We start from the raw sequence: 20,017 nt of genomic DNA, 5'->3' as shown, positions 1-20,017 counted from the left end.
CTTGGCAGATTGTATAATAACTTAGCTGAAGTGAAAATCAGAAAGGAAGAGAGAGAGAGGCGAGAAAATTATGCCAAAAACCGGGAAAGAGCAAAGGAGTTTCAAAAGGTAAAATGGTTGCAATGCAGTGTGGTGGTACCTGTTCTACTCCTCAATTCCATGCAGTTTTAAAGTAGCGGTAATTTTTCATGGGCAACTTTGTGGGAGGGGGGTCATGCCAGTGGTGAGAGGAGCAAGAGGCAAAAAGTGGGTGGAGCAGCAGGTGCGATGCTTCCCACTCGTACAGTTGGCTGCTTTCTTGCCATGTGAAAGTCAGAGGCTTCTACACGTCCGTAACGGTCCATCCAGGCAAAGGAAACTTTGCTGGCCATGTCTACCCTTGTGCTTCCTGAAAGGAATTGGGGTTGGTTCAAAACTTAGACATTTACTTAAAGAATGCACAGTGTGTGAGAGCAACACTTCTGCAGCTGACCCTCTAGAAACAAAGGTGTGCTTGAGAATGAAACTCCAGGGATTTAATCATTTCCTTATTGTTTAAGTATAATGAAATATGTTAGAAGAAAGTAATTCTTCACAGAGTACATAGTTGTAAAGTTAAACTATGGAATTGGTTCCCACAAGAGGCAGTGATGGCCACCAATGGATGGCTTTAAAAGATTAGATAAATACATGGAAGATAAGGCTATCAGTGGCTACTAGCCAGTAAAAGGCTATACAGTTGGAGGTAGTATGCTTCTGAATACCAGTTGCTGAAAATGGCAGGAGGCGGGAGTGCTCTTGCACTCAGGTCCTGCTTGCAGGCTTCCTATGGGCAGTTGGTTGGCCACTGTGAGAAAGGATGCTGGACTAGATGGGCCACTGGCCTAATCCAGCAGGCTCTTATGCTCTTATGTTGTAGACTTTGGGGCTTATATTTATTCAAGGTATTTCTTACCCATTCATCACAGGAGTAATCCCAGAGTATATTAAAGCGCAATATACAAATGTAAGTTAAGCAATAAAAACAAATAAAAATAATTTAAAAATAAATAATAACCACACACAGTGAAATCAGCAGAGCTCACATGAAGGCCTAGACAGATAGGTAGGTCTTCAGCTGGCGCTGAAAACTCAAGAATTGGTGAAGCTGCATTTAAGGAGAGGCAATTCTGCAATCAGGGCACCTGGGAGACAGTATCTAGGCCTTAGCTGTATCCACTGAAATAGGGAAAAACAATAGCTACTACATTCTTATGTAGTCTTTTGCTCTTATAAAACCAAGTCTACATGACCAAAATTCTTAGTGCAGAGAGATTTTGGCACTATTAGAAGAGAGTCCATCTTCCATCCTTTACTTGAGTGCCAATTGGTTCAGAGCCTGGAAACGAGTTGGGTAGACTTACAGGCATCTTATTTTTTAATTTTCAATTACCTGTTCAGTACTGACACTGACTTTTCTCCCACCTCTCTACAGAAAACATTGGAAAAACTAAGAGCCAGAAAAGCAACAGTGAAAAAATAATGTTCTTCAGGAGGCACCTTACAGATGGAAAAGAACTCTTTATTGCAAAGTAAAAACTACTCAAGGTCACCACTGCAAATATATGGAATGATGTGCAAGCTTTTGATATAATTTACACTCATTTTGGATAATTTGCCAATATAGTCAAAGTTGTATAGGGTAAATTGTCCTTATTTTTCTCCTTCAATTATGACTTTTTAATCCAAGAGGGTTTTTTTAAAAAAAACTTCACATGCCCTTGCTTTTGTATCACATTTGTAGTTATTTATAATAAAATTTGAATTTATATTGAGCTTGTTTTTGCAAGGAAAAGCTATGTTCAGTTGCTTGTGAGTTTGAAACTCAAAGCAGCTTTACAATTCACCTATAACAAAGCCCAATGCACAAAATGCATTAAACCACCATCAGAAAGTTAACAATCTTCGACAGCAGAACATGGGAAAAGTCCTAACTGTAATTGATGGACAGGTTTAGGGGGCGGGGAGGCTTTAGCTATTATTGCCCTAATCCATGGAGCGCTTTTAAAATAATAACCAGTACTTTAAATTGGGCTTAAATCAATGGGTAGCTGGAACAGATTAGTGTAATATGACTCTGAAAGCATGCTGACCACTTAGTTTGCACCAACAACACTTTTCAAACTCTTTTGAGCAGTCCCATGTAACTCTTCCAACCTTTTGGGCATGTCTAACTGCGTAAGACTGGGAGTACTTTCCAGACATGACTGGGAGTACTTTCCAGACATCCCTGGAAGACAGACCATTGAGCAGTTTTCCCCAAGTAGCATACCAGGTGGGTAGTAGCGCTGCCTAGGGTGCAAAGTCAGGAATGCACGAGAGTCAAGACTTCGGCTGCTGCTTCCGGCTTGACCCCATTCCATTCCTGCCTTTGTCCTAGGTTGGATCCTTTAGCCTTAGCTCCACCCGTTTGTTCCTTGTTGTTCTTGTTAGTTCCTTTCCTGTCTTCAGTATTTCTCTTTTCTCTTGTGGGTTTTTTTTTTACATGTAAAATTTACCAAAAAGTTTTTATATTTTCAGGGGGTGGCTCTCCTTGGGTTTGCCTGGTTGTGGCATGGGTTTCTTGTAGGGCCGGGTGTGTCTTCCCACCCTGGCCTTTCCTTCCTGTTCCTGCCGTTCCTTAGAGCTCGCTCCTGCAGCTTGCCTGGCCTTTCCCTCCAGAGCTCGCAATCGCGGCTCCAATCCTTTCCAGAGCTTGCAGTGAGAGCTCGTGGCGACAGCCCCCTCTCGCCTGCCTACCCAACTCTGAGCTGTTACCCTAACAGAGACATGCTTCGCTCTGGCTGCTTGGGAACGTAGTCCCCAAATGCCATTTGTCTCCAAGCTTGACCCCAGCTTGGAAAGGCATAAAAATTCCTAACACACCCCCCCTCACAAAATGGGAGGTTTAGGTTTTAGAGTGCTGTAGAGCACCACTACTCCGAGTAAATAATAAGCTTTCCTTTTGTGACACCTTACTCTGTTCCTCACCTATGGGGAATCTTTTTTTCCATTTTCTTATGCCAGGAGCTGCATGCTGGCAATAGGTGGAGTCAGAGCCAAAACAAACAAGCTGACCCTACCCCACATCCAGCAAGCTGCCAGGGGATGGGCAGATTAATCTTGCCACAGAGATCTACACTCATCTCCAAGGGACCATCCCCTAATTCCAGGCATTAGGAACCCTTTTGCTAACTTGCACTGTATGCTTTGATTTCAAAGCCATCGAACAAAGTGGCATGTAAATAGGCTTGGTGGGGCTTCTCCTTTCTAGCTCCCAAAGTTAAATGAGACACAGCCCCTCCCTAGCCTCCATTCCCTCAGCAGCTGTAGCTGTTTCCCAGTGGCACCTGGAAGAGTGTGTTCTCAAGTACCAACACCACCGTCCTATGAGTTGGAACCAAGAGCAACAGCAAGATTCTGGCTTGTTCCTCTCCGTATTGCCCCCCACACTGGGGCTATCGCTGACTTGCAGAGTTTTAGCTGGACACACTTCTAGCAGGTAGACACAACTGGTTGGGTAAGGTGGTTGATAGAGCTCAGCAGCTGCGGAACCTCCTGCCTAATGTATTGTCCCCAAGCCACACCCATCTGCTCATCAGCTGACACGGCTCATGCTGTCATCTGGGAGTGAGAGTGTGGTTAAATCCTCTCTTAGCTTTGTGCCTCCTGTGCCAAGTAAAAACCAGAGGATTTTACCCCTGCTCATCTACTGATTTGTGGGGTTGAGTCCTGCTCAATTCAGCAGTATTCCATGCAAACTCCTTTCTGAATCAGGAAGGGGCGGGCATCAGAATCTCATACCAAAGGCCCCTCCCCAATCCTTTTAACAAGGAAGTTCTGTGTAAACCTGATAAAATTGGGGGGGGGGGAGCATCTTGCACATGTCATTGTGACAATACCTGCCTGCCACATTTGATCTATGGAGCCAAAAAGGTTCCCTGCCCCTGCTGTAGCTCCAGCCGTTCTCCTCCTGGTACAGCTATGGCAGCAAGATGAGAGAACAGTCTGCTGGCCCATCTTGTCCAGCATGCTGTTCTCAGTGACCAACCAAATGCCTTTGGGGAGCCCACAAGCAGGACCCGAGCAGCACTCTTCCCTCCGGCGGTTTCCAGCAACTGGTATTCAGAAGCATGCTGCCTCTGACCGCAGAGACAGAACATAGCCATCATGTCTAGTAGTCATTGATACCCTTATTCTCCATGTATTTGTCTAACCCTCCATTAAAGCCATCCAAGTTGGTGGCTATCAATTGCTTTGCCTTATAGTTTAACTGTACGTTACATGAAAAAGTACTTCACGTTCAGCTCCAGTAGATGTCCACGAGTTGTTGTTACAAAAGGGAGAAAAATTTATCTATCCACTTTCTCCATGCCAATATGTAAGTGTATATTGTCATGTCCCTTCTTACCTTTTCTCTAAACTAAAAAGCCCCAATTGCTGCAACCTTTCCTCATAGGAGAGTTGCTCTGTCCCCTTGATCATTATGGTTGCCCACTTCTGAACCTTTTCCAACTCTATCCTTTTCTGAGTAGAGGTGACCGCAACTGTACACAGTACAGCACGTAGTTTGCCTGTTTTATATCTGCTGCATATTGGGTCAACATCAAGCTATCCATCTCTACTCCAAGACCTCGTTCCTAGTCAGTCACTGCCAATTCAGACCACATAAGTGTATATGTGAAATTAAGGTTTTTTTGCCCCAACATACATCACTTTGCACTTGTTTATATTCATTTGTCATTTTACCACCCATTCATTCAGTTTGGAGAGGCCCTTTTGGAGCTCTTTGCAATCCCTTTTTATTTTAACTCTGAACAATCTAATATCAGCAAACTTGGCCACCTTACTGCTCACCCTTTACTCTAGATTGTTTATGAGCAAGTTAAAAAGCACAGGTCCCACTAATGATCCTTGGGGCACTTGCTGCATTCCTCCATTGGGAGAACTGTCCATTTGTTCCTATTCTGCTTCTTGCTGCTTAATCAATTCTTCATCTACAAGAGGATCTTTCTTATTCCATAACTACTAAGCTTAACCAGGAGTATATGGTGAGGTACCTTGTTGAAAACATTTTGAAAGTTCCAAGTATACTGTGTCCACTGGATCACCTCTGCTTGTTGACACTCTCAAATAAGTCTGTTAGCGAGGCAGGATTTACCCTTAACAGAAGCCATGTTGGTTCTGTTTCCACAAGGTTTGCTCGTCATGCTTGGTTACTTATCTTTAAAAATATTTTCCACCAGTTTTCTGGGATAGACATTAAGCTAACTGACCTGTAATTACCAGGATCCCCACTAGATCTCTTTTTGAATATTAGCATTATGTTGGCCACTTTCCAGTCCCCAGGTATGGAGGCAGATCAGAGGAACAAGTTGCATATTTTTGTTAGATTAGCTAATTCACATTGGAGTTCTTTGAAAACTCTCAGGTGGGTGTCATCCAGACCTGGACATTTGTCAGTTTTTATTTTGTTCAGAACTTCATCTCTTGCCACCACTATATGCCTCAGACTCTCTTCCTGCAAAAGTTAGTTCAGGCACAGGGATCTGTCTTATATCCTCCACTGTGAAGCTTCTATGCTATCTCCTTATTCTGCTTGAGCACACCTTTGACTCCCTTGTCATCCAAGGACCCAACTGCCTGCCTAGACGGTCTCCCACTACAAATGTATTTAAGTACTCTTTTGTAGTTGGTTTTTGCTTTTAGCAATGTGCTCTTCAAATTTTTTCAACATCCCTTCTCTGCTTGCATTTCTTTTGCCAGTTTGTGTTCCATCTTGTTCTCATTCAGACAAGACTTCCATTTAAGGAAGCTTTCTATTTGCTAATAGCATCTTTAATTCTGCTCTTTAACCACACTGGTATCCTCTTGACCCTGGTGGTACTGCTCCTCATCTGTGGTATAAACACTCTAGTTGAGCTTCTAACATAGTTTTTAAACTCCCAAGCTTTTTGGAGTGATTTGACCCTCTTGATCCATTGCCCCAGAACTTTATTTCTCCAACTTCTGGTGTGTCAAAAGTTGACAGGTGGACCACCTTTCAATCACTAGGTGTCAGTGACATCAGGTGGTTTCCCTATGAAGCCCAGATTTTTGGGACTTTAAAGCAAACTTGAAGGTATGCTCTGATCAGCCCACCACCTAAAGGGCAGCTGAGGGCACCTTCAAATGCCCACCTTCACCAGTTACATCAGCATGTGAGTTTTGTTATGTGCATCCAAGTTGACTACGACTTATGGCAACCTATGAATCAGTGACCTCCAAGAGCAACTGTCATGAACCACCCTGTTCAGATCTTGCAAGTTCAGGTCTATGGCTTCCTTTATGGAATCAATCCATCTCTCGTTTGGCCTTCCTCTTTTTCTACTCCCTTCTGTTTTTCCCAGCATTATGGTCTTTTCTAATGAATCATGTCTTCTCATGATGTGTCCGAAGTATGATAACCTGTTTCATCATTTTAGCTTCTAGTGACAGTTCTGGTTTAATTTGTTCTAACACCCAATTATTTGTCTTTTTTGTGGCCCATGGTATGTTTAAAGTTCTCCTCCAACACAACATTTCAAATGAGTTGGTTTTTCTCTTCTGGTAGGTTACAACAATTTAAAAATACGTAATTAAAAGTTAAAAACATCACAAAAAATAGGTTGAGTCCTTGAAGTAGCAGCACAGGCTGTCAGAGGTGTCATTCACAGTAAGTGGGCAGGTACCATATTGTTTATTCTAATCACTAAAGAGAACCAGTTGTAGCACAGTTCTGTCATTGTGTCCAATAGTTCACAGTCCAAATCAGATAATGGAAACAGCTTTGCCAGTTCTACATGATACATGTAGATCAATCTGAAAGAGTCTAAGTAGTCCACGACAGAATACTCTGGGAACAGCAAAGTAGTCTCCCCTGCAAAAGCTTGTTTTGGCTTTAGATATATAGTGTACGAAGTCCACAGGGAGTCAAAAGTTTCCAGCATACATAAGAAAAGAGGAAACAGGAATTAAAATATGGCTAAGCTTCAATTAATACAGAAAGCATACCATTCCATCAAAGACTTTATTTACTGAGAAGCTGTTTTAGAACTCCAGTTAAAGTCCTGCATGTGAAGCTTTACTAAGGAAACTGTATCAGACCAAGTCAATTTACTGTTCAACCAACTTTTAAACACTAAAATGTTCGACAGAAGAGCAACTATGCCATTTTGTTATTTTTCCAGTTTCTTGCCAGCAGTTACCTGAAAGTGTAGAAAAATATAGTGAATGCATTATAGAATGAACATGCTGAAGTCTCCTCCTTCCCTTCCCCACCATGAAATCTGAAAGGTGAACATGGTTTTAAATAACATTTCACATCTGGATCTTAGTGTGTATTTCCTCCAACAGTAGTGATTGGGATTTATTCCAAACTGCTGTTTTCCCAAACTGTTGAATTCAACCAATGCCACCCTTAAATTCCCCTGCAAAGCAGCTGTCTTAAATACTTTGGATGCAAACACATGTCTCCTCTGGTATAGACCACAGAGCACACCAAGTACCCTTGATATCCTGCAGAGGATGTCCATATTAGGTCAGTGCGTTAAGAGCCATTTGTTCAACTGCATATAGCCCTCTTTTGAAGTGACCTTCAATAAATAGTTTGAAGAACATCTGTATTTACCTTTTGCATGAGGTGGTGCTTATCTACCTAAATTCCTATTTAGACTTGTAGGTTTTCTGGTAGTGACTTGATGACAATGGGTCCTGGAAAATAGGGTTAGCACATGATTAAGCAGCCTGAAATAGCATCCAGTGGATTGTCTCACCCCTCTTAATAAGGAACTTAGCAGCACCAGGGGTTCCTGCTGCAAGACAGTGTTACGTGCAGTCCTACAGGCCTCTATAGATTGCAGATGCAGTCGAGACTATTGGCCTCAGCTTCTAGCTTTTGTCAGATGTTTCCAACAGATTTGGTACTACCCACAGTAGCAATGCAAAAATCTGGGGAAGTTACTCTGTGGTCACGTCCACAGCATACCAGAAACAGTATTTCCTAGCAGCCTTGGTAGAGACCAGCTAATGTATCCTGATAGAGGAAACTTCAAGACCACAAGTTCTGTTGCACTGCAAGTGGTGTAGGAGTATCCACCTAAATCAAGCTTTGCCTACAGTTCCCAATAGCCCCTTATCTACTGCCATGGTTTACTACTTTGATATTAGTTTTGATGTGACAAAGTGGAAATCTGTCCATTTGTTACTGTGGCTAGTATTTTGTTTAACATAGCCTGGATTACAAATAGAGCGTAGCCAAGACTTTAACAGCAACATTACCTTTTCAAGAGGATTTTTGTCAATTGCACTGGTAGGTTTTCAATTCAGTCCATGCCTGCAGATAGAGAACATTTCTTAATCCCCATTCTACCAGAACAAGCTAAAATTACCCAGTATAGACTGGACTTTTCCACTAATTTATTGTCTTGCAGTTTTATCCCACTAATCTAACACATAGTTTAGTGGGTAAAGCGAAACCACAAATCTGCTCTATGAGGCATTTCCAACGATAAGAACCTACAGCAAGATCCAATCGGGATAGACCTCAACGTTATTTGGCCTGTCTCAGGTATCTTTGTTATATATAGCAGGCTAGTTGTATACATACACCCCTTTTTACCCTCCATCCAGTAAGCAAGAAGCTTACCAGAGTTCAGGAAAACATCCTAAGCAAAAACACTCCAAGAGAGGGCAAAGCAGGGCCAGCGAGGTATGTAGCCTGGGGAGAGTTCCACAAGACAGATAGAAAGACCTAGAAGGTTGCATTTCTCCTTGGCCTGTGACTCCCCATTCCTCCCCCAGGAGTTTTCATACCTCCACACACATCTGTTCCTCCATCTGAAGCAACTTCATTCCACTTTGTTGTATTTTCTACCTGGAAGAGCCAGCTGTCAATTTGCAGCCACAAGAGAGCACACATCAAGCAAAGTGTTAGGGTATCACAATGATGCCTCTGTAGGATCTGATTCCTTAGTTCCTCGTCTATTTACTGGAGTTGGCAAATGAGAGATTCCAGAGCGTGTCTGCCCCCTGCTCCTACAAGGCACCACCTTTGTAAATGTGCCATGCAACTGCGAACCAGCTATATAGCGGTACATTTACAAAGGGCAGTTCACATCTATCCCTTGCTTAGATAAGAGCCCAAGAGGCAGCAAGCTATTTGAGGGACTAGCTGTTCAGTCAGTTGTTCAGAATGGCTGTTTATCATTCACTCTTTTCAGAGCAGTTGAACATCTTGCCAATCATCATTAACAGTTCTTTACAACAGCCTCTACTATGAAAAAGAGGGTTTCTTCACTACTTTGACAGACGGTGGGTTTAAACTTGTCTCTTCCAGAGGGAGAAGGGAGCATATTCACACAATTCCCTTTCTACAATGAACAAGTTAGGCAAGGAGCAACCAGTGATCAAGACATCAATCTCAAGCACATCTCCACTAGCAATGCTTATACTAACATTTCAGAAGTAATAATATCAGTTTCTTACCAATTTAGGAGACAGATGTTGATTATCCAGATCCCCTTTTAAAAAAAGGTAAAAAAAAAAAAGTGTTGAGCCAAATGGAGAAAGCCAACCCTTTTCTCTCGCTGCATCCATCTAACAAGCTGCCCAGGGGGCAGAAAGAGGAACAGACTAATCTTGCCACAGGTCTGAACTCTACAAGGCCACATGGAATTAGGCTAAGAGCCACATATTCACCACACAATTTAGCCAATAAAACTTCAGGATAAGGTTATTACAGGTCTCATTGTCACCAGTGTAACTTTATCTTACAGTGATGGAAGCATAACCTGTGTTTTCTATAGCCTCGTTGCTGAATTCAGTCACAATGAAATGTGCCTACATTTAGTAAAATCAACAAGGCAGAGCAAGTAACTGGCCAACACTTCCCTGCCACTCTTCTCGGTATCATCTTTAAAATGGAAAAAGCATATTACCTTCAGCATGAAGCAGTTACTTGATGATCTTGTTGATTTCGAATAAAAACCATTTTATGAGGAATTCTGTGGTCTTCCACGGACACTAGGAAAGTACAAAATTATAGTGGATCAGGACCAAGTTGACACATCTGACAAAGTTCTTTTAAGTCTTGTAATCATTTACATGGAGACATAATTTTAGGATAACCCCATCTGAAGTGCCCCAAAGTGAGCCCCAAAGTCCTCCTGTCAACATCAGTCACACGTAAGTATTCCGACAACCCAAATTTCCATCTGTATGCACTTATGGGAGAACTTTGAAGAACCGCTCAGGGAAAGAATACACAGAATCAAGTCATTTGTGCCTTATACATTCTTTAAGCACGGATACTATTTGGTGTTTCAACAAAAATACCAGGTTTATCAAGCACAGCAGCTTGACGACCAACGATGCCATATGCTGAATTAATGTTGCACTGCTTTTTGAACATTCCATCAGGAATAGGCTGCTGGATGCAGATACCATACAGTGCAATTTGATTTATTCCTCTACTCACGGTATCATCCCAAACTGGTACAATGCAGAACATGAACGGATGTTAATGTACCTCTTCTGCAAGCTAGTTGAGAATCTTTTCCAACCTCTAATGTCCAGAACACTGAAAATAAGAATTAGGAATGTATTCTTAGAAATGGCGTCGTTTCAGAAAACCTTTTATGAATAACCAAAATAGTTGTGGCCCAACCCAGAGAGTTTATTTACTATGGAGACTGGCTGGCAACCAGCACACATTATCTACCCCAAAACAGCCTCTTGCTTGGACAGAGTTGCTCCAAGCTACCTGACGACTTCATAGGTATCAGAAAAACTCAAGGTGTCCTACACAAGTAGTACAGTATTCCTGGGGCTTCAGTTCTGTTATTAAGGTTATGTTCCTTCCTATTAGTAACACAGCCAATACAGATCAGCCGTGGGTTGCAAAGAAGAATTTATTCTTAGCACTTGCTCCATGGTTTTCTGTCTATGAGAATAGCCAAAACCTGAAGCTGTGCTAAAAAGGTAAATGCTCAAGGTAGAAAAGGTGTAACTGTATAAACCTATTACAAATCTGTAATTCTCAGGTTGTACTATATCTTCACCAATTCAGTCATAGGGCATCTCGATTCCTTTTCCCCAGTTCAGTGTACACTGTGGATGTATACCAGGGCTGTGGAGTCGGTACACCAAACCTTCGACTCCGACTCCTCTATTTTTCTACTGTCTGACTCCGACTCCACCCAAAATTGCTTCCAACTCCACAGTCCTGGAAAGCACTGTAAATGTCTTTAAATTGGAAGCTCTCATAGGAGCATTTTTATCGCTGCCTGAATATGCGCTGATCTTGGCATCACAGCATTTGTCTTCATCTGGGTCCTGTGTCATATACTGACACACAAAATGTTTTCCATCTTGAGTTACGGTGAAATGCTCAAATACAGCTGACTTCATCGGAAGCTTCTTTGACATTTTGAATTTATATTTTAAAAAATTGTCAATCAAAATTTATTTTGAAGTCAGAACATTTCTACCGACTCCACCCAAAATTGCTTCCAACTCCACAGCCCTGATGTACACCAGTATCCAGTTTGTTGAACCAGAAAACAGACATTAAAATCAGCCAAACCAGCATTTTTCCTTTTCCAGTTGGGATTAAGACCAACCGAAATCGCAGGTACAACAGCATCAGGACCACACTGTACGATGCACCCAGCAGCCTTCTAAAAACTCTCAGTTCATGTCAACAACAAGGCCTCATTAGCTAGCCAGCCAATTCTTTTTTTAAAAAGTGTCAGGGAAGTATGTGAATTAAGATCTTCACTCAAATGAAACCCCTAGGCTTACATGGTGCATGCTGAGTGGCAAGCATTTAGAAAGTGTAGACACATCAACAGATGTTGAACACTGAAGAGAACACTACAAGGAACATACTGCTGTCAGGGCCTCCTCCTTCAGGAGATACAGAGCTCCATGTAACATTTGAGCTTGGAAAAGTTACTTTTTTGAACTACAACTCCCATCAGCCCCAACCAGCATGGCCACTGGATTGGGCTGATGGGAGTTGTACTTCAAAAAAGTAACTTTTCCAAGCTCTGCATTTCCCATGGTAGCTCTGAGTGGTTCTTTATATGCGCCAACCATGACCAGCATATTTCCTTCAGCTCAAGTTTAGTGTTTTGCCTCTCCCACAGCTCGTCACTCTTTTGTCAGTTTAGATTTTAGGAAAGACTCACTTAATGGGATCTCTGTGTGCCAAACTACCAATTTGGGACTACCATCCTGGTAGCCAATTCACTGCCTCCAATTCCACCATCTCCAGGAAGGCAGGAAAGCATACCATGATCATTCTATATCGGGAGACTCCAACCAGGAAAGGTGACAGAAAACAAGCTGAACAGCTAGATGCATGGTGAAGCGGAACAAATCCAAGGCTAGCAGCAAACCATCAGGCACAGGATGTATAAACTCATCTTCTTTGCTGCAGTCTGTTGCCATGGGCAAATGCTGCTGCCATATGGGTCTTGGAGGCATTACTTGTCATAAAAGCCATTCATTTCACAGTTGCTGGTATGGAAGGAAAAAAGCACATGTCACGTATACATCAACTTTTAATATTAGTTGGGTTCCCTGTCAAGGAAGGGCACTTTCGACATTATCTAGGAAGCTGCTTTACACTGAGTGAGATCATTGGTCATTCTAGTTCCATCTACAACAAACAGTGCCAGGCTTTTCAGGCAGGAATCTTTCCCTATCCTACCTGGAGATGCCAGGGATTGAATTTGGAGTCTTTGGCATCAGTTATGTGCTCTACCAGAGAGTTACAGACCTTCCTTTGAACATGGGTGTTAAGGTGCATGAAAGTTAGTCACTGATGCTGCGTGCCTATTTTATCATCAATATTTGTTCAGGCTGCCAATTACTGAGGTTTTTACAGTTCACCCCAAAGGTGTCTGTGCACCTTAAGAGTGTGTTTCAGACACGTTGGGAGAAACGCTCATTCTGCACTCAAGTTCTGGTCAGAGTTATTTTTAGTTCATTTCTGAATCACTCAGCAGTTGAACCGAAATCAATCATCACATGAACTGTTGCACAGAATCTAGATCCAGTTATGCATGTCACTTACTAGAGGCCTGTGCACATCCTGATGGAGCAGGACTGCTAGGGTGTCACATCTTTGCCCAGGTGGATGCTCTGTAGCTCTTACCACCTTGAGAATTCTAGTTACTACCAGAAGCGCCCAGCTATCTGAACTCCTGACTTTACCAGAGACACATGGTTTGAACACCTCCATTCCCTCCTGAACTGCTACTGTCATCTCCCTAGCCCCTATACCTTATTATTGTAACTAAGTCAAAGTACATGTAAATGAAATAATCACATATTCTTCCCCTGCCTGCCTATGCCTCCATTTCCCCACTTCATATTTTGCTGTGTCTATTTCAGATTGTATGTCCCATGGGATACATCATACCCACAGTGTCATGTATACATGGCAATACATTAATAATAGAGCCATATGAAGAACATAGACCCTACCACTTCATGCCAGAAGGCTTATTTCAGGCCGTACCAAGATTGCCGCAACTGATGGTGCTATTCCACAACAAAACATACTGCTCCAGCATAAAAATCAAGAGTGCGTGTGTGAAAAGCTAACATTTTGTGGAAGGGAACTGATCCAGCAAGTCCTGGGGGGGGGGGATAGGAAGGGAAGCACATCAAAAGCAGTACCCAGCATTACACTTGATGCCCAACTTCTGCTTTTAGGAAGACTATAGCCCTCAGAGCTGGATGTGCTGTAACACTGGCACAGGATCACACTTTTTAAGAACAAAATGCAAGAAAGGCTGATCAGTACAGGTGACACATTCTTGGAATTTGGTGTTGAAGCCTAAACTGACAACCACAAACACTAGAGAAATGCAATTATTTTTTTCCACCAAAACACCCTTTTCAATTGTTGGGCAAATGAAAAGCATAAGGGAATACTGCTAAACAAAACCTCCAAAACAAGCTAAAAATTAAGATGATCTTGTGTAAATAACTTCATATCTTCTGCAGGGATTATGATGTTCAAATAGTGAGATTCACATAGATACTATCTAACTGTTCCCTGACTTTAGGCTGCAATCCTAGCATAATTTCTTAGAAATCTTACTGAGTTCATTGGGGCTTCTAAAACACGCTACACTGTCAAGTGTCATTTAGCACTAAAAGCTTCAACTACAGCCAAGAGCAGAGTCTGTGCAATGAAGCTAGTGCCTTTGCACATGGTTAAGGGAGCATCATATTTACCTTAACAAGACAGTGATGGCAGACTCTGGAACTGCAATTTGTCAAATCTCCTTGACAGAATCGTGGAATTCATGCACAACTTTTAACAAGGCTGCTCCCATAGCAGCTTACAACATTAAAATCAATCCATAAAATACCAATTAAGATCTGCAAGAAAAACCCAATTAAAATGAAGGCAACAAGGGGGATAAAAAAAGTGCTGTTTAATAAAATGTGGACGTTCACATCTGCTGCTGTTCTCACCAAAAGCATTTGCAAAAAGCAATGCCTGGCCACCACCAATAGCCTGTTTGCCTAGAGTACACCCCCCACCAGTTACCTTCTAGCATTGGCCCAGTTAAAAAGCAACAAAAAAATAATGGCTTCCTTCTATGCAAGACAGCCACAATGAGTCCCGTGTTCATGCACTCTCCTCCCCTTACTGCAACAGCAAGATCAGAACCTCCTGATTCCAACGGTAAACTACCTACATTTCCCCCATGATGGCTTAAACTTCAAAAAATGTGGTTTATTTAAACTATGGTTAGTGATAACAAGCCCAGATCTGAAGCCATGGTATTTTTACATTTTTATTTATACGTGTTCCAGTATCCAGTATTGAAGCTCCACAGTCATGCCTCTCCTTGCTTTCTTTGCTAAGTACAGTATTATAAATAGGCACGCTCACTTTGACTTTCTTTTGCATGTCTTCTTTTTTGGAATTGTGCTACTTAATATGAAACAGCTGTTCTCCTATGGCAGTGGAAGAGAAACAGACAGGGTATTTCTTGTTGATAATAAAGCGAAGCAATTTTTCATTTCAAAATAGATACTTTTCCTGAGCACACATGCATACTAACTACAGAACCAACATACATTCTAGGTGCATGGGGTCGGTTTTTTTAAAAAGATAAAATACACTACGATAAATACTGGTAGGCACACTGGCTTCCATGGGTGCTGCATTGGCAGCTAAGCTAAAGAGAACATGGGTTGGAAAAGAGGTCTGATAGCATGGCACCACAAAGTCCAAGCTCAGTATATGATGACTGAGTAAAGTGTAATCTTCACAATACTTGGTCTGAGTTCTCACAGAATTATTTTCAAATTAAGTGCCTTGAGAAATGCAGCTTAAGTGCTTTTAAGATCACTGCAATTAACTTAAAATTATTGACTTAAGTCGGTGAAGGCTTACCACTATCTTAGCACCAATTTCTTCATCTCCAGAACTCTCATTTTGGTCATCTCCACTGAAATACAGCAATTGCCCAGTCAACTCTATGTAATTTTAAGTAGAGAGGAATACTAGAAACTGGATTTATATAGCACTTTCAAGTGTCCAAAGCGCTTCTTGTGCATTTCCTAGTTATGATTCTTACAACAACACCTGGAGAGCCAAATATTCCCTAGCCCTGGTCTACAGAACGTTACTGAACCTTTTCCTTTCATAGCATTGCATCTTGTAACAAGTCTGAACATGAAGGAGTTTAGTTATTGTCCACCCAGAACCACAAGTATTAGAAGCATTTCCTGCACATAATCTTCAATACACTAGTCACATAGGAAGCAGCTTAGAGCATTCATGCCTAATGTTTCTGAAAGTGTGCCAGACATATTCTCAACTTAATTTTAGGGTTGGATTTGCTTCTCTCAAAATGTTGTTCAGAAGGGTAACTGCCTAGAGTAAAAGTATATTTCCTATGGTACAATACAGGCATTTATGAAATGCAACTTCTGAAATTGATCAACAATTGTTATAAGCAAGGGTTGGGAAAGATGGCTTACCATAGGTGTGGGGAACCTTTGACCCTCCAAGATGTTGCTGAACAACTTCCATCATCTCTGGCCGTTGGTCATGCTGGCTAGAGCTGATGGAAGCTGTAGCTCAACAACATCTGGAGGGCCAAAGGTTTCCCACTCCTGGTTTAGCATGATCTAAATCAGCCAATTCCCATCAATTCTTGCTTCGCATGTAACTTTCAGCCAAGTGCACAGATGTGATGCAAAGCCCCATAAAGAATAATTATACATACTTTGTCTCCTCAATGGGAGAAAGAGAGCCATCATCATCCAGATATTTGTACTTTCTTGACTCTAGACCTTTATGTTCTAGATCATCCTCAGCATTCAAACGTGCCAAAGATTTTTTAAGATGGTGCTCATATTTCAGCATTTCAATGTATTTGAAGTATCCTTTCAAAGCAGCTTGCTAGGGGAGAAGAAATTTGATTTGCTATGAACAAAAGCCAGGATAGAAGATTCTCAAAGCCAGCCAATTTGATCTGTTATGCAAGATACCAATAAGGTTTCGAACTGTGAAGCTTTTGTAATCAAGATTGTCTCTCGGAAAGCCAATCGTATTAGCTGTACAAAAGAGCAGACCATGACTATATAGTTGCTTCTACTAATATAAGTGCAACTTACCTCATACAGACACACCATTTTTAAGGGAATGTGTTTCCTTCCATAGAGTTTCTCCACAAAAGGAAATTGACGGCCCCTCTCTCTACATCTCCTTTCTCGCTCATCTTTTGAGACTCTTGGCCACGACCTCTTTATACACGGTTCCGGACTCCTGCGTTTAGTGGCTTTAACACTTAAGCGCCACCTTTTGCGGTTTCTATGCTGCTTCCTTCTGAAGTGGTAGTCAAACAGGGCTTTGAGGTCAATCTTAGGCATCGGCAACTTCAACCGACCTTCAAACTTCATAGAACCACCCTGTGTTTTACTGGCAGATGTACTTTTTGAAGATCTCCCACAAAGCCTTGCTGACCTCAAAGCATTAACTTTCTTTCTTGAGGGCTTCAGTAACTGTGAGCCAGAGTCAGTCCTGAGGAACCAATGAAAGCATACAGTTGCTCTTTGATGACACTTTAAAATCAATCTTTTTAGATCAGCTCCATTTCCGGGTTCACCCATCTAACGAAGAGAACATCTTCAGCTACGTGTGCTTTCAGCAGTGACACCTCACTTCTGGAATGGTCTCACCTTCAGAGTCCATGAGGTGGTGTTTCGTATTAGACTAGTATTCAAGGCACATGAAAGATTGCCTTACCCTTTATGTACACAGTTGATCACTGTACTCTGCAGGTGAGAGCCTCCTACAGATACCATCTTATCAGGAGGTCCATTCCATACAAGAATTAGGCTTGTAGTGTTGTGGCACCTACCCTTTGAAATTCACCCCCCTTAAATATTAGAAAGGGACCATCTTTGTTGTCTTTTGGTACCTACTGAAGACCTTCCTCTTTCAAAAAGCCTCTTTAAATAGACACCTTATCCCAGTCTGCATCAGTGTTAGAATTGTTTTCCAGGTTTTTTTTTTTTTTAAAGTTTTTAAGACGTTTTTGGTGTTTTATCATTTGTTTGCGGCCCTGGGTTGAAGGTAGGATATACATTTAATTAATTAATTAAAACAACCAAGTTGCTGCCTCCATCTTCAACAGGGACAATGTTGGCTCTTCCTAAACTATTCCCTGTACCTAATGTTAGGCTGCATGCACATTTAAAGCATGTGACTTCTCCCAAAGAATCCTAGGAATTGTAGTTTAAGGGTGCTGGGAGTTGTAGCTCTGTGGAAGTACAGCTCCCAGAATTCTTTGAGGAAAGCCATACACTCTAAATGTATCATGTGTACACAGCCTAAGTGAACTGATCTTCAGTACTTATTTATTATTCTGTTACTCGACTGTTGCAACTTTATCATTACAAGCTATACTGTGGACCCAGTAGGCAAAAAGACAGGATATTAAATGAGTTACAGGTGCTATGGAAGAAGCATCTCCACCTAGAAAGTTATCTTTGGAGTCAAGACCGCATGGTGTGTAGAGGCTTGGACAGGCACTCAAGTAATGCTGCAGCAAGAAAAGGAAAGGAAGGAGCTGTTTCAGAATGTCTTACTAAAATAAGAATCTAGAGCCGGTGTGGTGTAATGTTTAGATTATTGGACTGGGACCTGGGTTCAAATCCCCACTCAGCCATGGAGCTCACAGGGCTGCTGGGGAATTAAATGAGGAGGGGAAGAAACATGTACGGAATCTTGAGCTCCTTGGAGAAAAGAGGAATAATTTTTTAATAAATGCAATAATTTCTTTTAAAAAGATAGGTGTATTGATAGCAATAAAGCCACTGTACAGACTGCAGTGGATGGTGAGGGGCAAAGGGACTTCAGTGCAGGATAGATGACTAAACTACAGGTTCTTACAGACACGAGCAAGTTTTATTTTTTTTTAGGCGCTGAACACCTCTTGCATCTGCAAGTTTAAAAATATGGAAACCATTATAATAAAATGTAAACTTTAATTATAATCTTCAGTGCAGGTCTGTTTTATGAAATATTTACATAAAAATAATAAGCACTCACATTCCTGAATCTCCATTATCAGAAAAAGCACCAGTTGAGGAACCTGGCATCTGTAGGGCATCTTGGGAAGAGTGGCCATCAGTGAAGTGTTCAGCACTGTCCAACAATGAGTTTTGCATTTCATCAGTTTCGGCCATATTCTTCTATTTTACACTAGTGTAGAGAATGACACACGCATCAACTTTTTGCTAAAGCAAAATCAACACAAGGATTTCAATGAGAAAAGCAGATCTTTAATCTAGTTACATTTACAAGGAAGTGAACAGATCTCCTCACATATTGTCAATTTGCCCAACACCTTATAGGTTGTTAAGTCTCACTCCATTTTTAAGTCCAGATTTGTTTGGCTGCCAAGGCATCAAATAAATGCTGTTATTGGGCCCAGTTAACTACTGTCAGCATGTGAAATTTCTGTAAGTATACAACCTCAGTGATATTTTTTTAAAAATCTGTACACAAGCACCAACTCCAGGTGCTAGCTACTGAAAAGAGATCTCCCTAATACCACATATGTTAAGTACATAAATTTACTACCTCAACACTATGTGCACACATTCATTATCACCATGCTCTGAAGAGACTAAAATAAAACCCATCCTTTATCATCCAGAGATATTTTCAAAAAAATAATCTGCATAGAGTAATCCATACTTTTTAATTATCTAGAGATTAATCAAGCAAAGTTTGACTACATTATTATAAGGGGTAATCCAGCTAACTCACACAGTTGAATTAAAACGGCACAGTGCTGCAGCTAAAATGTTAGGCTAGGACAGAGGGGAGACTCAGGTTCAAATCCCCACAAAGTCTTTAAGTTCCCTGTGTGGTCTTGGGCCTGCCACTTACCTGTTAGCCTAACCTACATCACGGGGTTGTCGTGAAAATGGAATTATTATCATTAGCTTTAATAATTATTAAAGGCAGGATTTAAACACGGAGCACTTTCTAATCCCTCCTTTATTTATCGGTTATACCTCGTTTCGATTATAAGCTCACCCTTGCCTCCCCAATTTACTAACAAGTAGTAGCTCAGGACCATCCTTAGCCATTAAGCTAATACATTTCTTCTTCAAAAAATCAGCCAGAGAAGGATAAGCGGACCAATGCTTTTCACCCCGACACCTCTCCCTCACCACCCCAATAACCTAGCCATATCCTACACCAGTGACCTCTAAATCTCACGCTATAGGCCTCACTCTAACCAGAGCCTAAACCAAGCAGATGGAGACACATTCCGGTACCTCAACGGCTCCAGCGCGTGGCTCGCTAAGGCCGAGCAGCCAGCGCCAGGCCACTTAAATAGTTCTTGCAAGTCTCGCGAGAGTCTGGTCTCGGATCTGATGGGAAGAAGGGCCGGATGCGAGAAATTGCGGACGCGCGAGAAGTCGCCATCTTGAGAGTGGCAAC

General features: G+C 41.7%; 2 protein-coding genes and 6 non-coding genes across 18 annotated transcripts in view; 1 reads left to right on the top strand and 7 right to left on the bottom strand.

Annotated features, from left to right (window-relative positions):
- Window positions 1–1,754, top strand: part of CEP295 (centrosomal protein 295) — a 48,505-nt gene extending 46,751 nt beyond the window's left edge. For all 4 annotated transcript variants that reach the window (XM_061628841.1, XM_061628839.1, XM_061628840.1 and 1 more), the window contains 2 exons: window positions 9–108; window positions 1,454–1,754. In XM_061628841.1, coding sequence (XP_061484825.1) covers window positions 9–108; window positions 1,454–1,501 — 148 coding nt within the window. In that variant the 3' untranslated portion in view covers window positions 1,502–1,754. The remainder of the gene's footprint in view (window positions 1–8; window positions 109–1,453) is intronic.
- A 5,277-nt stretch (window positions 1,755–7,031) lies between these two features.
- TAF1D (TATA-box binding protein associated factor, RNA polymerase I subunit D) lies at window positions 7,032–19,940 on the bottom strand. 8 transcript variants are annotated; one of them, XM_061628836.1, is made up of 15 exons: window positions 19,852–19,940; window positions 18,611–18,763; window positions 16,672–17,077; window positions 16,281–16,456; window positions 15,443–15,497; window positions 14,834–15,000; window positions 14,269–14,415; window positions 12,207–12,537; window positions 10,544–10,594; window positions 9,954–10,038; window positions 9,502–9,536; window positions 8,830–8,903; window positions 8,296–8,350; window positions 7,646–7,728; window positions 7,032–7,223 (listed from the first exon to the last, which is right to left on the bottom strand). In XM_061628836.1, exons 2-6 carry the CDS (start codon window positions 18,745–18,747, stop codon window positions 14,932–14,934), a joined length of 843 nt encoding a protein of 280 aa, XP_061484820.1. In that variant the 5' UTR covers window positions 18,748–18,763; window positions 19,852–19,940; the 3' UTR covers window positions 7,032–7,223; window positions 7,646–7,728; window positions 8,296–8,350; window positions 8,830–8,903; window positions 9,502–9,536; window positions 9,954–10,038; window positions 10,544–10,594; window positions 12,207–12,537; window positions 14,269–14,415; window positions 14,834–14,931. The 8 variants fall into 8 exon arrangements, with proteins under 8 accessions (XP_061484820.1, XP_061484814.1, XP_061484815.1 ...); XM_061628830.1 differs by having other exon boundaries at window positions 14,936–15,000; XM_061628831.1 differs by having other exon boundaries at window positions 8,830–8,890; window positions 14,936–15,000.
- LOC133386397 (small nucleolar RNA SNORA18) lies at window positions 8,435–8,565 on the bottom strand. Its single transcript, XR_009763138.1, has one exon. It is a non-coding gene; the product is annotated as a small nucleolar RNA SNORA18 (small nucleolar RNA).
- LOC133386392 (small nucleolar RNA Z40) lies at window positions 9,198–9,269 on the bottom strand. Its single transcript, XR_009763133.1, has one exon. It is a non-coding gene; the product is annotated as a small nucleolar RNA Z40 (small nucleolar RNA).
- LOC133386394 (small nucleolar RNA SNORA1) lies at window positions 9,747–9,881 on the bottom strand. Its single transcript, XR_009763135.1, has one exon. It is a non-coding gene; the product is annotated as a small nucleolar RNA SNORA1 (small nucleolar RNA).
- On the bottom strand, window positions 10,331–10,469 carry LOC133386393 (small nucleolar RNA SNORA8). Its single transcript, XR_009763134.1, has one exon. It is a non-coding gene; the product is annotated as a small nucleolar RNA SNORA8 (small nucleolar RNA).
- On the bottom strand, window positions 10,865–10,989 carry LOC133386402 (small nucleolar RNA SNORA40). The gene has a single exon (XR_009763144.1). It is a non-coding gene; the product is annotated as a small nucleolar RNA SNORA40 (small nucleolar RNA).
- On the bottom strand, window positions 12,985–13,056 carry LOC133386408 (small nucleolar RNA SNORD5). The gene has a single exon (XR_009763152.1). It is a non-coding gene; the product is annotated as a small nucleolar RNA SNORD5 (small nucleolar RNA).
- Window positions 19,941–20,017: the final 77 nt, after the last annotated feature.

Source organism: Rhineura floridana, chromosome 5 (genome assembly GCF_030035675.1).
Source record: "Rhineura floridana isolate rRhiFlo1 chromosome 5, rRhiFlo1.hap2, whole genome shotgun sequence".
NCBI lineage: Eukaryota > Metazoa > Chordata > Lepidosauria > Squamata > Rhineuridae > Rhineura > Rhineura floridana.
Note: the sequence above shows the minus strand (reverse complement) of the source record. Positions and strands in the feature narration are given on the sequence as shown.

Bases quoted from the DNA above. Each gene is read 5' to 3' on its own strand.
- TAF1D (XM_061628830.1), bottom strand. From the start codon at position 18,747: ATGGCCGAAACTGATGAAATGCAAAACTCATTGTTGGACAGTGCTGAA. The intron at 17,078-18,610 runs GTGAGTGCTTAT...TTGGTTCCTCAG, and splicing joins GATAATGGAGATTCAGGAAT to GACTGACTCTGGCTCACAGT. The intron at 15,001-15,442 runs GTAAGCCTTCAC...CCACTGCCATAG, and splicing joins AAATTGGTGCTAAGATAGTG to GAGAACAGCTGTTTCATATT.